Below are 13,607 nucleotides of genomic sequence, written 5' to 3'. Positions count from 1 at the left end.
GGCTGCGCGCGGAGGAGGTGGAGGAGGTGCCGGGCGGCCGCTTCCCGCCCCCGAGCCGGAGCCGGTTCTGAGCGGAGTAGAGTGGAGGTCCGCTCCGGAGCGTAACCGGTTCAGCGGGCGCTGAGCCCCCGCCATGGCCCGGAATACGCTGTCTTCGCGCTTCCGCCGGGTGGACATCGATGAATTTGATGAGAACAAATTCGTGGACGAGCAGGAGGAGGCGGCGGCGGCGGCGGGCGAGCCAGGCCCGGACCTTAGCGAGGTGGACGGGCTCCTGCGGCAATATCCTTACCCCGCGCGGCGGCCCAGGCTCCCCTGTGGCCCGGCCTTCCTACTTTCCTCATCCCTGGCTCTGGCCCCTCAGGCCGGCCTCTCCGCTCCTCTCACCCCCGGACCCCCCAGGTCAGTTTCCCAACTCTCTTCCGATCTGGCTTTCCTCGGGCAGGCATCCTCATTTCCCTTTCACCTGGCCTCCCCACTCCCCTTGTCCTGGTCCCGGGCCCCCTTGTCCTGGTCCCGGGCCCCTGGACCCTCCTTCAACACTGCGGTCCCACGCGGCTCCTGGATCCTGGTGGACTGGCTGGCTCGGCGGCCCCAAGAGCATGCAGGACGGACCTCCAGCCCCGGAGGCCCTTCATTGCCCCGGGAGGCCTCTCCTCTTTCCTTCCTCCGTCCCCTCAGGCTGGCCTTTGCCTGGCCTCTCGATCACTCCATCTCTCTCATGCAGGAAACCGGGCCTTACTCGGGCTTGATCGGCGGGAGGGGCCAAGGTGAGCCACCGCTGAGTAATTGAGCGGCCAGGGCGGCTCCCAGACACAGTCTTTTCGGGCTGGATTGCAGCACCACTTGAAAATAGGTGGTAGATGGCAGTCCTTGGGAAGAAAGGACCCAAGGGGGAGCGAAGGCTGCAGCCTTAGTCCAGCCCTGGGTTCTGAGATTTCACCTCGCACCCCAGAATTGTTCTGACCCTTCAGCTAGCTTAATGCCACTCTTCCTCACCTATTCTTAGTTTCCTGTGATCATTGGGTTTTGGACCTCAGTGGTCTCAGCCACGTTCAACAAGTGCGTTTTGGCTCCCTCCCCCCTATATCCTTCTTGTGCAAGAAGCAATGGAAAAAAAACTAGTTGTTTAGAGCTAAGAAAAGCCAAGCAGCGTAAAGTGAGATGTAAAAGTAGAGCCCCACGACTGGAAATGACTGTATTGTGGTCACAGAAAACAAGCATTTAGAAAACAAGATTAAAAATAGAGGTGGTTGTCACAGCCTGCTTGGTCCTTTAGCACTTTGAGCACAGGAAACTGACTTATTCTCACAGGAAGGATTTTTCTTTATTCAAATGGTATTACAGGAAGAGCCTCCCCCACCCCCTTACTGGCCAGGACAGCGTTGGAGGCTCAGGCTGTGCTGTATATAAATCAGGTTCTGGGTGTTATATCAATTGACTCAGCTTGGGAAGTTGAACCCATTCAGTGCCTTTGGGAGGAGTCCTGCAGTGTTCCTCAAATGTGCCTTTGAAACAAATACCTTCAGCTTTTCTTTGTTTGAACAGAAATGTATTTTCAAAGGTGGGGATTCAAGCTTGTTATTTCCTGCCCCATCAGAATCACCAGGCTTTCCCCATTAGTAAAGTGGGGTCATGAGAACGGCCCCCATGAGGGAAGGTTGATTCTGCAGTGTGGTGCAGAACGGCTCATGGGCAGACATTGGCAAAAGGACTCCAGCATCAGACCTGTGGCCCAGATCATCGACAGAAGGGGAGCGCAAGGTCTGGTTATCTGCTGTCTTGGTCCCAGTGCTGCAGGGACTTGTTGAAGGTGACCTCTTGGTATGCTCCTGACATGATAGGTTCCTTGAGGCTGCTTGGAAGCCTAGGCTTAGCATATCAGGGGATGGTAGTTTCTCCACTAATGGCAGTGTCAGAAACCTGGTTACCATGGAGAGTGTACCTCTTGGGATTGGGGAAAGGGAGGTTAGCAAATGAGAACTGAGCGCGGCCCAGGAAGGGAGGAGGAAGGAGCTAATATTTGCTGAGTCCCTACCATGTGCCAGGTATTGGATTTAGATTAGATTATTGAGCTGTGGAGCAGGCTTCTAGGAGTCTTAGAACAGGGGTGGGGGGAGTAGGGATAGGGGTTGGTTGATGGGAGTGGGAGGATGTGGGGAGTAGGCCCATCCTGGTACTGTTACAGGGAAGCAAATCATGGGTGGAATAGAGCATGGGCTGGGCACCCACACCAACCCACCTCAGTCCTGCTGCAGCTGTGTGGCTTTGAGTAGGTCACTTACCCTCTCTGAACCTTGGTAGCCTCCTTTGTTAAAAGGAGAACCAAGCTGGGCTTACAGGTTCCATGGGAGCATCACTGGACGGCATCCCAGAAGGCTCTAGAACAGTACTGGACCCACAGCAGGTATCCTGGGCATGCCGCTTGGGTGTGGCGGGGGAGTGGCGGCAGAGGGTTGTAGAAAGAGCTTGACATTGGAGTCAGGCATGCTTGGGTTTGAAGGCCAGCTGGACAGCTTAGCTTTGTGACCTTGAGCACGTCATTTTCCTTCTCTGAGCCTCAGATTCATTGCCTTTAAGATCAGAATAATGATGATTCTTGTCACAGAGAACTGTTAGCAGTAATTAGATGACATGTGAAAACACCTGGGCACATATCTGAGACTTAGTTCCTTTTTTTCCCGCTGAGGCACCGTCTGGTCCTCTGGAACGAGGATCTGTCCAGAGCAGAGTGTTGAGTGATTTTGCAGTGTCTCCTCTCCCTGAGGAAATTTGTCCATGTTTGGAGATACTTTGATTGTCAAAGTTTGGTATGTGGCCGGGTGTGCCACTAGAATCTAGTGCGTGGAGGCCAGAGGTGCTGCTCAATATTGTAAGTGCACAGGACGGACCCCACATCAGTCATCTGGTCTAAAATGTCATTAGTGCTATGGTTGAGAATCCCTAATCTAGAGGAGACTAGGAGCTGGGCACCATTTCTCAGCTTCCATAGCCGGTTTTCTGGAAGGGCCTAAAGCTATCCTAGACAGAGGCCAGCTTGATAGATGGTATGCTCCTCCCTGCTCCCTAGTTTTCCCGGCTGCTGAAGGCCCCTGCCCTTCAACATTGCAGTGAATGATAGGCAAAGGGATGCTGCAGAGTAACTCCAGGGCGGTCAGTTTTTTGCCTCTGTGGGCTCGTTACCCTACCCTTACGTGTCCATCCTCTGAAGTACTGTGCTTCCCACCCATGCTTGGTTAGTGGAGAGTGCCAGTTATGGTTCCTCTTAAGCTTACTGGGACTCTGCTTATTGCTTTGGGATGCCAGATTCACAAAGAGTTCTGAGGTAGAAGTTTTATCAGTGACTGATATCAGACTGGCCCGCGCCTGGCTGGGAGAAAGGAATTCCAAAGCTGACAGGTACAGGGTGAGAGAGAGTGAGCTGCCTCTCAGATTGCAAGGTGGACCACAGCCCCGCAGGGTGCTAGGGTGCTCCACCCTGGGTGTGTGGGGCCAACTCCGTCAAGATGGAGGCCACAGGGGGCAGACCCGGGACTCCGCTCTGCTTGGGAGGCTCTGGCTGTTCCCACGTGGGTACTGCTGCGTGAACAGTAGAGACCCGATTGGGCAGAAGCCACCTCTTGTTCTATTTTTGAAGCTTTTTGGCTGAAGCTGATGTTTCGGATGAGGAAATGAAAGTCAGCTGATGTAATTCAGTTTAAAATAGGTGTCACCTTTGGGGACCTAACCCAGATTGTAATTTTCTTTTGCGTGCTGGATATTCAGAGCTCAGCAAAGAATGTGTCAGGACTCCAGCTAAGGTTTGGGGAACAAGGAGGGGAGGTTTGGTTCGTTTTCTTGGCAGGAGTTTCTTTGAGATTGTTAAGTTTCCCTCCATTGGGACCTCACTGACTTGGGTAGGTCTTGGAAGATAAAAGTTTTAGTACATCTTAATTTCTTTAATAACAACACACTGGATTAAGAATTGGGGACCTCCATCTGTGCCTTCGTTCTTCCCTTTGGAGAATGAGAAGATGAAAATGATAACCTCACACAGTGGTCATGAGGGTCCAGCAGGACAGATACAAGGCCCAGTGCTAAGTAGATGTCAGTCAGCTTCGTCAGATATTCCTGCAAGTCACCCTGCTGGGGCAGCAACTTTATTCCTCCTTCCGGGAGGGAGCGAGTCCATGTCCAAACTTGCTTTGAAGGGGAAGGTTTGGCAGAGGTGCCCCTCCACCCTCCGTGTGGCTCAGGAGAGCCAGAGACTGCCCAGGTTGTGCCCATCCTGAAGCCACAGTGGGGGGAGGGTAGATGTGGATACGGTGGCGTTTGTCTCTACCCCCTTGAGCTCTCTCTGAAATGAGTTTGTTAAGAAGAGCACAGACATGCCGAGGCGAGCCATCCTTAACTGGTGCTGGTGCACAGGGGACATGCTTCGGGCGTTTCACGCAGCCTTGCGGAACTCTCCTGTCAACACCAAGAATCAAGCTGTGAAGGTAAAGGGGGTCGAGCTGCGGCGCTGCTGGGTGGTGTTGGGACCAGGGCGTGAGCTCCCCGGGGCGCTGGACAGCATGTGTCTCATCTCTGCATCAGTGAATCTCTACCAGGGAAGTGAGCTGGCACCAGCCTGTGTTTCCACAGAAGCTGCCTGGCGCCCCTGACACCAAAGCTGTCAGTGTTTGTAGTAAACACTCCCCAAAGAAATGTTCAGTCCTCCCCAGGGCCTCATGGGGTGAGAAGTCAGCCCAGCCCTTCCTGATGAACAAAGTTATAAATTAGCTTGCCACACGGGACTTAGTGGTTATGCTTTTATAAGCTATTGAATAGGCTTTATTTGCATAAGGATTTTCAGTGCTTTTATGATTTCTGCCTCTTAAAAACTAGGTGAGATGATACACTTGGGTAGACCGCATCGGTTAGGCTGCCTAAAATCTCATCACTGAGGCTATCTAAAATTTGGTCCAGGGAAAGGGGTCTCTTTAGAGCTGGGTTTTTTCCTATCTTGTGATGGTGTCTTGATTTAATCAATGGCTGCACCTCTCAAACGTGGAGGGGAACGACCCCTTTGTTTCACTGGGAGTGAGCACAGAAGGTACAGCCAAGGAGACTTGCTCTTTGCTGTGTGGGGGGTTTGTTGTCCGTTTTTTAAATATGGAGACCTATAGAGTTGAGCTTAAGGCCTTGCTGGTGTCATCAGAAACAGTGATTCTTCTCCCCAGGAAACTGCTTATTTCCTCTCAGATAAGTGGAATAAATCATTGGCTTTGAATACTTTGGGATACTTTGAAACTTAATTAAAAAAATTTCACTATATATATATAGATAGAGTTGTTTTTTTTTTTTAAGCATTGCAAATGAACTGGAAATTGGGCAGTGTTCCTAATGAGTTCTGACTACTTGGTTTGGTGTTTCAGAGCCTGCGCTGTGGGACGTGGGTATGCCTGGGCCATGGCTCTAGACCTCATTCCCTTTCTTTTTCCCCTGTAGGAGCGGGCCCAGGGCGTGGTGCTGAAAGTGCTTACAAACTTTAAGAGCAGCGAAATTGAGCAGGCTGTGCAGTCGCTGGACAGAAATGGCATCGACTTGCTAATGAAGTACATTTATAAAGGGTTTGAGAAGCCCACAGAAAATAGCAGCGCAGTGTTACTCCAGTGGCATGAAAAGGTATGTGAACACATTGCCCACTGGCTCACCCCCAGCCCAGGGTTCAGATCAACAGGCCAGGCGATCCCAGACACAGACAGGATGGTCTGATAGGCCTGTGAGAATGAGGGCCATGCCTCAAGCAACCCGGGACACCTGAGCACTTCCTCTCCCGAGGAAGCACTGGTAGGGGTCCTCTATCTCTGGTCATTGCCATTGCTTTAGCTTCGGGTTTGTGCCGGGCAGGCTTCGGGACCTGTAACTTGGCTGGTGAGGTTCAGGCAGGCTTGCTGGTGGCGGGGCTTTGACATACTTTGTTTGGGCTGGTGGAGGTGGTGGTGGTGGGCCTTAGATGCAGGCTGAACCCTCCAGTTAGCTCTGAGGGCTTCCTGCTCCAGCCCCACCTCACCAGGCCAGACAGGGCAGTGGTAGATACCTCGGCAGTCTCTTAATAGGGCCTTCAACCTCCTGAGGCTGGAAGAGCTGGACCTGACCTTTGCTTGTTTTATACAAGACGGGGGGCCTCTTGTCAAGCCAGTGTCCTTCATGAAACGCTCTGCCAAGTATTAAGGGAACGACCCTTAACTGAGGGGTCAGTCATGTGGACAGCCTCAGGCCTGGACTGGGTTGTGACCTTTGGTCCTGCTGGTGGGGGTTCTGCCTGCTCTGCCAGAAGGTGAGCTCCTGGGCTTCATAATGGGGGTGGCCATGGTGCTTGGGAGCTGAGCAAAGCCCTTGGAGTGGTCTGGCGGGGGCCACGCTCTCTGGTCCCTTCATGGCAGCTGGGTGCATGAGTTCGTGGACATTCCCACTGCAATGGGCTACTGTCTGTTTTAGGGCCTAGGGCAGTGTCTGGATACAGTGAGCTTGTCAAAGGGAAGCTGGGGAGCTAGGTGTGAGCTTGGCGACAGTGTTGCAAGCCCAGTTCTCCTGCCTTAAAGAGCCAACGGCTTTTGGGGACCCTTTGTTCCAGGACAGGGCTCCACCCCTCGAATGCAGGCCCTGTTGGCTCCTCTTAACTGTGCTCTCGCAGGAATGCTTTTTCAGAAGATCTGTGGCATGGTCAGGAGTGTAGTCCCATCTCCCCTGGCAAGAAGCTAGGAGCCCCTTGGCCAACCAGGTCTCAATTGACACCTTTTCTTTTGCTGCCCCTACAGGCATTAGCAGTAGGAGGTCTAGGCTCCATTATAAGAGTTCTTACAGCAAGAAAGACTGTTTAAAAAAGAGAGAGAGAGACTCATGTTACCTCGAGAAGAATTTTGGATGCACAGGCTGTCGAAGAAGGGATTGACAATGGACCACCTGCCTAGGAACTCCCAAGTCAACTATTTCAGGACATGCATCCGCTGAAGTGTGTTTTATTTTCAAGGTGGAGGGAGAGATCGTCTTACTGTTTTCATAAATCCTTTGCAGGATCTGATAGTCTATGCCTTTGTCCACGAGTAATGCAGAACTGACATTGTGACTGTCTGCCAGAGTGGCTGGCCCGCCTTGGTCAGGGGTACCTGTGTGCACTGCCTGTTTAAAGGGAGGGAGGGGTGATTTGGGTAGGTGCAGATCCGAGAGCTGTGGTAAAAGGGAGAGCTTGGGTTGTTTTTTTTTTTTGAAGCGGAAACCCCTGAGGGTTTGTAGACAGACACCCCGACCTCCCAGAGAAGGCGGGCTCTCTTGGGTTCATTGTAAAGTGCCTGCTGCATCAATAAAGCTCTTGGCTTATTAGTATATTCTCTGCCGTGTGTTTCATGTGTATAAAGGGAACAGGAGATAAATGGGATGGTCATGAGTGAGAGGGGGCCTGTTCTGGAAACCGGACCTGGAGGGGTAGACACAAATCCCCGCAGAGCCGCCCAGGAGCGAGTGTGGCGTTCTCACAGTCTGGCTGCAGCAGTCCCTCAAGCCTGGGCCACAGGGCTGCTGACTGCTACACAGACATGTTTTGCTGAATAACTATTGTTTTCACTCTGATTTGTACATAGTTTTGGAGCTTATTTAATAAAGTCTTCAGTTTGTGTGACTGCACTTGGGAGTCCTGGGAGTGGGCTCAGGTGCGCCCATCACCCCCTCCTGACGCTGGGCTTGGCTGTTCGCCAGGAACACTGTGATGCTGAGGGGTTTTCTTTAAAGGCGGAAGAGACAAACAGGTAGCAACAAGCCTGTACATAGACAAGGCACATTTTGTTCCCTGTAACCACTGACAGTGGGCCTGTCTGAAGAGCAGATGCTTTTCTTTCCTTTTTAGCACATGGAACTGCAGTCTGCATTCTCTTACGGGTAAGGACCCCGTTCGTATTCCTGAAGCTCTTCCCAGTCATGTGGGCCTTGGAGATGGATGTCGCCAGAAGTGACAATCCTCCCAACTCCTCTGCAGAACCCCCACCCTTCCTGTGGTAGGACTAGGCTGCTGGCTTCATTAAATTACAAATATAATATTTACTCACCCAAACCTAACCTGGGAAGGCTCTTTCTGAAAGACAAATACTCTAAGGTCCTTGAAGCTGGCCTTGAAGTTTTCAAGTGAGACACAATATACTAAATTTAACAAGTCAAAAGAGATGCTGACACACCAACCGATAACAAATGCACTGCATCTGGATTGAAGGGCTTTAATCAAAAGTGTATTGCACCACAAATGAATTTTCTACAGCAGTTTTAGATAACACAATCCCTATTTACAACATGGAGGGTGAGATCAAGATCCGATGCTCATATAAAGGGCTCTATGTACTGTCTAGCACAGAACGTTCTATACAAGTAAAAGTGCATGAAATCATTTCAGAGTATTTACTCCATTCTTCCTCTTAAAGCTGAAGGAAATTCAACATGCAGGAGGAAAGGCTAATCAGAACAAATCCTCCCTGTGCAAGTACAGACCTAGGAGGGGGCCCCACAACTGTGTCTAGAACTGCTGGCGGCTGTGGGGAGGGTGGCAGCGGGTGTGTGGCGGGGGCACGAGACCAGCTCAAGGGCTGCAGAGGCCACGGGAGTCAGCGGGGCTCCCACAGCTGTGCTGGGGTCGCCTCTGGCAAGCCCTAACTACCCAATTTAAGGGATTCTTGCCTGGAACAGCTGGAAGAGCTACTTCCTACTTGTCAAAGTGATGGAACAGGGACTCCTGGTTTGTGTCCCCACCAGATAAGGAGAAACGGCATCCTCGGGTCGCATCTGCCGGGGGAGCTGCAGGAGGAGGTAGGTAACAGAAGTGTGACTGGGCAGCAGAGCCCGAGCTGGATGCGGGTAATGCTGCCCTTGCTTGGTACTTCAAGGGCCATGGAACTGTCTTACATTAACTGCATATTCTTGCTTTCCTCTGAGATATATTTCATATATATTTTAGCCCTAAACATAATTGAGAAACCTAACATCATTGGGTAACTGATGATAAATCTAGGAACTCCAGTTATTAACTCAGTTTTTTATTTAACCAATAAAACTTTCATCAAACTATAAATATAGTTTCCCTTTAGATCTGAAAGTGTGCCTTATCCAGGGCAAGTATTTCCCTTTTCTTTAATGATGGTGAACACGAGTTTTCATCAGTCACTTCCAGAGCCATCTGCATGTCAAGTACTGCAGCCAGCCAGGGGCCGCCTGGACGCCACACGTGGATGTAGTGTCATCTTAAACCTCCGGGGTGGGGGGGTGCGGCGATGGGGAGATGGTGGCCCCACTTAAGGGCCAGTCCACCTCCAGCGTTTTGGTCAAGGCTGGGGAGAGGAGAGGAACAGCCGCGGCTTCCTTCGAATACAGCAGACTGTCCTCAGCAGTAGAAAACATGGATTAGCATTTGCTCAGTGTTATAACAACAGAATTAAGATCTAAGCAAGTGAAATACCACCACTGCTTCAGAGGGAAGCAGATTGGGACAAGGATCCCAATCTTAGAAATAATTTCCTCTTGATGCTCTGATTTTCCTTTAAGAACACCAGTTAAATGGATTTTATAATACAGAAGACATGTTTATAATAGCGAGGAACTTTAGCTATAAAAAATAGTTTAAAATGGTTTACCAGCAACCTATCCACCACAAGTACATTCATTAAAAAGGCAATTGAGTGTATTTGGTACTAAGAATCTTTTTACACATTTGCTAGTTTTCTTCAGTAAAATGAGATACTGTCAGAAAGGTGCATATATTCATTAATCCACACTGGCCCCAGAGTACCTTAGAGATGGACACATCTGAAGTTCTAGGACGTTTGAGTAACAAAGTGAAATAAAGTTTCCTTGGGTGGAAGGGTTCAAAAGCCTCTTCTAACTCACCTGAACCCAAACATACGAACATGGAAAGGGAGTTGAAAAAAGCCAGCCTCACTGAGTTGGCTCTTTGTGGTGGAAGCAGGTGGGTCTGCCCTGCGGGGCAGCATTTCGAAGGCCTGTCTGTCCAGCGTCATCACCACATGATGGATCGGCTGCCTCCTCTCTGACACAGGCTGAGGGCTTCAGCGTTAAGTGCTAATGTTGAAAGAAGATTCAGGTGCAGGTGGGTGCTGGCCAGAGCTGGGATTTTAGCAGCACTGTGGCAATGTGGGTTGTGCCAGGGCTTTCCGGAAACCAGGATGTCAGGATCAGCTACCTCCTGAGGTTCGTATCAGTCTGCAGGAGTGGGCCTTAAGTCTTGTAAACAATGTTCAGATGCTTGTACAAAATACTGCAGTTACAGTGATTAAAAACCCACTAGGACTGTGGTGTGTCAGTGTTCTTTTCACAGAAAAAGTGTCAGCCCTTGGAGCCCCCATCCCTGGGTAGTGCCGCCTAGGACCACGGTGTCCGAGGGTTGGAGATGGACGGCCGGATGCTGCCCTTGGGAGCTGGCTTGGACCCAAACCACGACATCTATATTTGAAACAAAAAAGGCTCCTGAGATGAGAGCCAGGACTGGGTGCAGAAGGAGCTGAAAGACCCCCTCCCCATCCGTGGCCTGGCCCCTCCTGCCCCCCATGCATCCTGACTGGCTGGGAGCAGCTCCGTGTTTTCTATTACAGCTTTCATGCAGGTACTTTATGAGTATTTTTCACTTTTTTAAACAGTCTGGGTGCTGGCCAGACCTGGGGCTGTTGATGAAGCGACACCAGTGGGAGTGCTGTCGCAGGCCTGCTAGTCAAGTACAGCAGAGACCTGTGGGCACAGCGCATGTCCTCAGTCGACACCACCCCAGTCAAGTTCATCATCCAGAGGCACCTTCCACGCTAATGATGCAGCCATGCACTGCTCTCATCTGCCAGGGCTGAGATGACTGACTAGTTTTTGGAGGGCGGATAGCAGGCCTGGAAACCCTACCTTATACTCCAGGGTTTCTTTGAGCATGTTCTCCTCCTCTTGTGAAAAGTTCAGCAACACTGACACAGCTTTTATAAGATGAAAAGCCTGAAACAAAGTAAGTTTTGCTGCATGGGCCTCGGTGGGAGTTAGCAGGCGGCCAGCAGCTACCTGGTAGCCATCTCCCGGTCCTGCTCCTCTAGTGCACCCCAAGCTTGGTTGGCAAGGACCACGGAGAGGATGGAGGTGGGCATTCTGAGGGCTGCTGGCTCTTCTCCTCCCCTACCTCTTACTTGGGGACTGGCAAGATCACCAGGACATCCACAGCAGCTCCCTGCTCTTCGGCAAGAGGCAGGACCGCTGGGCAGATGCAGCTCCCTGGATTCTGGCCTCAGCATCCAACCCACATCTCCTCCCAGGAGCCACTTCCCTACTTGGAGTCCCCTGCGTACTGCTCAACCAGCAGGTCAATGCCAGCTGGAGACATGACTAAGTGTCCACACTTGTGGTCAAAGTGGACTGTGGAAGAGGAAGAAAGAAATGGACCTGGTGGGAAGCCAGGTGAGGCTCGGACAAATGAACCAGGTCTGGGGGTGGAACTCAGTACCCAAAGGGCAATTCAAAAGCCCTTTACCTCAGATTCACGACAGGACATGAATTTTAAAACCACGTGTTTGAGGTATTCGAAGTTGATCTCGCGAGCGTCAGTCAGGTCAGCATTATTCGTGACCGAAGGTGCCATGTTTGACATCTCAGGCCCAGGCTTCTCTCGGACTTCAAAAAGCTCATTATCAGGTCTGATTTTCTGAAAAAAATGAATGGAAAGATGCTACATTGAGCCCTTCAAGACAGGTCTGAAAATGACATGGGAAAGGCATTTGGCCTAGGCTGTGATCACCTGAAGTTCTTTGGCACATCCTGCACACACAGGGTGACAAGGCCTCAGCTGGGAAGGTCGGGCGCTGGCTGAGAGGAGGCATAGACGTACATGGGGCAGCTCAGCCATTTCACTTATCTGGGGCAGTGAGCACCCCGACCTGGCCTCCGCCATGCACGTGTGCTGCACACGTCACCTCACTGACCTCTCAGACAACACACTGCCTCACAGAAAGGGCTTGTGCTGGGGTCACAGAGCCCCTTTCCAGAAGCACGTTCAAGGTGACGGGGCCACTGTCCCCCAGCCCACATCGGACTTCCCAGAGGTCTGCGGTCCTGGGGGAGGAGGGGAGCACCATCAGGAAGCGAGGGCCCTGAGGAGGACCGCAGAGCCAGCGGCGGGGAGAAGGGTCACTCACCAGTTCCTTTTGCAGAGTCTTCTTGAGCTCCAGCATCCTCTGCTGCATCTGCTTTATGGTCTGTGATAAAAGTCCCAACCCCACAAAAAGCCATCCATTAATGCACGTTTCACCATCTCTAAGGTGCCGAGGCCCACAGCACAGACAGAAAACCCCTTGGGTCCCCAAGCACCTGTTAGACGCCCCTGCCTCGTCTCCTGAGAGGCTCGTGCTGACGACACACCTGCTGCCTTGGCCTCTTCCCCTCACGCGCTGCTGCTCTGCACACACTTGCTCTCCGGGCTCAGCCAGGGCCGCCGCCCCAGGGCCGCCCCCTACTGTGGCCTGGGTCCGCAGGACTGCTTCAGGCACTCACCCTGTAGGTGGCAGAGCTCAAAATGCCTCTGCGCAGTACATTCTGCCCTTCAGAATTATACTTACGTGCTATCACCCCCAAGGAGGATACCTGGGCCAAAGCTTAGCAGTTCTCACCACCACCACTGATCTCCTGGAACACCGTAAGAATTCTCAATGCTGATCTGGAACGGTGTAAGAGATCATGGCTTTTTGGCATAACCCACCAACGTTGGGTTTTATATCTTTCATTTCTTTATTTTCCTATTTTTGGTGAGTTTAATTATTAGTATTACGGGCCTTAAATATAATTTATTACACATTCCATTAATAACCAGAAAGGCTGAACTGTGTTTTCCAATGAAAAAATTTACAGTATAAACAATACAGGGAAAAATTTTAAATAAAAATTTCTCCAAAACATCACAACTCTAATGTATCAAAATGAGTTTTTCCTATGAACTTCTAGTCCATGTCACCATTGTTGCATTGAATACCTAGAACTCTGAATAGTATTTTGTATTTATCAGAGTTTCCACAGCTTTAGTTTTCCTAATAATAACTTTTAAAGTGACAGCAACTCTAGGGGATGCCCCATGTCTTCTTGTGTAGCCGAATTTCCTTTTTTTGTTTTTTGACCACATCACCTGGGCTGTGGAATCTTAGTTCCCTGACCAGGGACTGAGTCCACTGGCATGGCAGTGAGAGCGCCAAGTCATAACCACTGGACCACCAGAGAATTCCCTGAGTTTCCACGTTTAAACAAAGCTGTAATAAGCTTCGTTTTCTCAAGAGTAGTATGTCCACAGTCCTCCAGAGGAACAAGATGGCTGGGTTGGGGGACTGTGAGAGCGCCTCCAGCTCCTGTCAAGCACGTTACACTGCCTCCAACACCTAACTGACAGAATGGTGACATTCTGTTTCATTGTGAATTCTCTGGTTGACCATGAGGCTGGGCATTCCCCCAAAAATACACTTGCTATTTTATGTTACTTGATTTTCTAGGTTTCTGACTCATTTATTAATTTACCCAACAAATACTGAGTTTCTACGCTGGCCTAGAGACTGAGGAAACAGCAAAAAAAAAAAGGGCGGGGG

The 13,607-nt window shown here is 50.8% G+C and overlaps 2 protein-coding genes across 5 annotated transcripts in view; one reads left to right on the top strand and one right to left on the bottom strand.

Annotated features, from left to right (window-relative positions):
• On the top strand, positions 1–7,347 carry ARPC5L (actin related protein 2/3 complex subunit 5 like). The gene is made up of 4 exons (XM_065928465.1): positions 1–283; positions 4,407–4,478; positions 5,470–5,646; positions 6,783–7,347. Exons 1-4 carry the CDS (start codon positions 134–136, stop codon positions 6,843–6,845), a joined length of 462 nt encoding a protein of 153 aa, XP_065784537.1. The 5' UTR covers positions 1–133; the 3' UTR covers positions 6,846–7,347.
• An 861-nt stretch (positions 7,348–8,208) lies between these two features.
• Positions 8,209–13,607, bottom strand: part of GOLGA1 (golgin A1) — a 49,125-nt gene continuing 43,726 nt past the window's right edge. For all 4 annotated transcript variants that reach the window (XM_065928461.1, XM_065928463.1, XM_065928462.1 and 1 more), the window contains 4 exons: positions 12,177–12,236; positions 11,516–11,686; positions 10,903–10,989; positions 8,209–10,458 (listed from right to left, as the gene is read on the bottom strand). In XM_065928461.1, coding sequence (XP_065784533.1) covers positions 10,378–10,458; positions 10,903–10,989; positions 11,516–11,686; positions 12,177–12,236 — 399 coding nt within the window. In that variant the 3' untranslated portion in view covers positions 8,209–10,377. The remainder of the gene's footprint in view (positions 10,459–10,902; positions 10,990–11,515; positions 11,687–12,176; positions 12,237–13,607) is intronic.

Source organism: Muntiacus reevesi, chromosome 3 (assembly GCF_963930625.1).
Source record: "Muntiacus reevesi chromosome 3, mMunRee1.1, whole genome shotgun sequence".
Lineage (NCBI taxonomy): Eukaryota > Metazoa > Chordata > Mammalia > Artiodactyla > Cervidae > Muntiacus > Muntiacus reevesi.
The sequence above is the reverse complement of the archived record's forward strand: the minus strand, read 5'-3'. Positions and strand labels throughout refer to the sequence as shown.

What these genes read in the sequence shown, in the direction of transcription:
- ARPC5L (XM_065928465.1), top strand. Translation starts at nt 134, where the DNA reads ATGGCCCGGAATACGCTGTCTTCGCGCTTCCGCCGGGTGGACATCGAT. An exon ending in CCAAGAATCAAGCTGTGAAG is followed by an intron (nt 4,479 to 5,469) that starts GTAAAGGGGGTC and finishes TTTCCCCTGTAG; the next exon opens with GAGCGGGCCCAGGGCGTGGT. An exon ending in TACTCCAGTGGCATGAAAAG is followed by an intron (nt 5,647 to 6,782) that starts GTATGTGAACAC and finishes CTGCCCCTACAG; the next exon opens with GCATTAGCAGTAGGAGGTCT.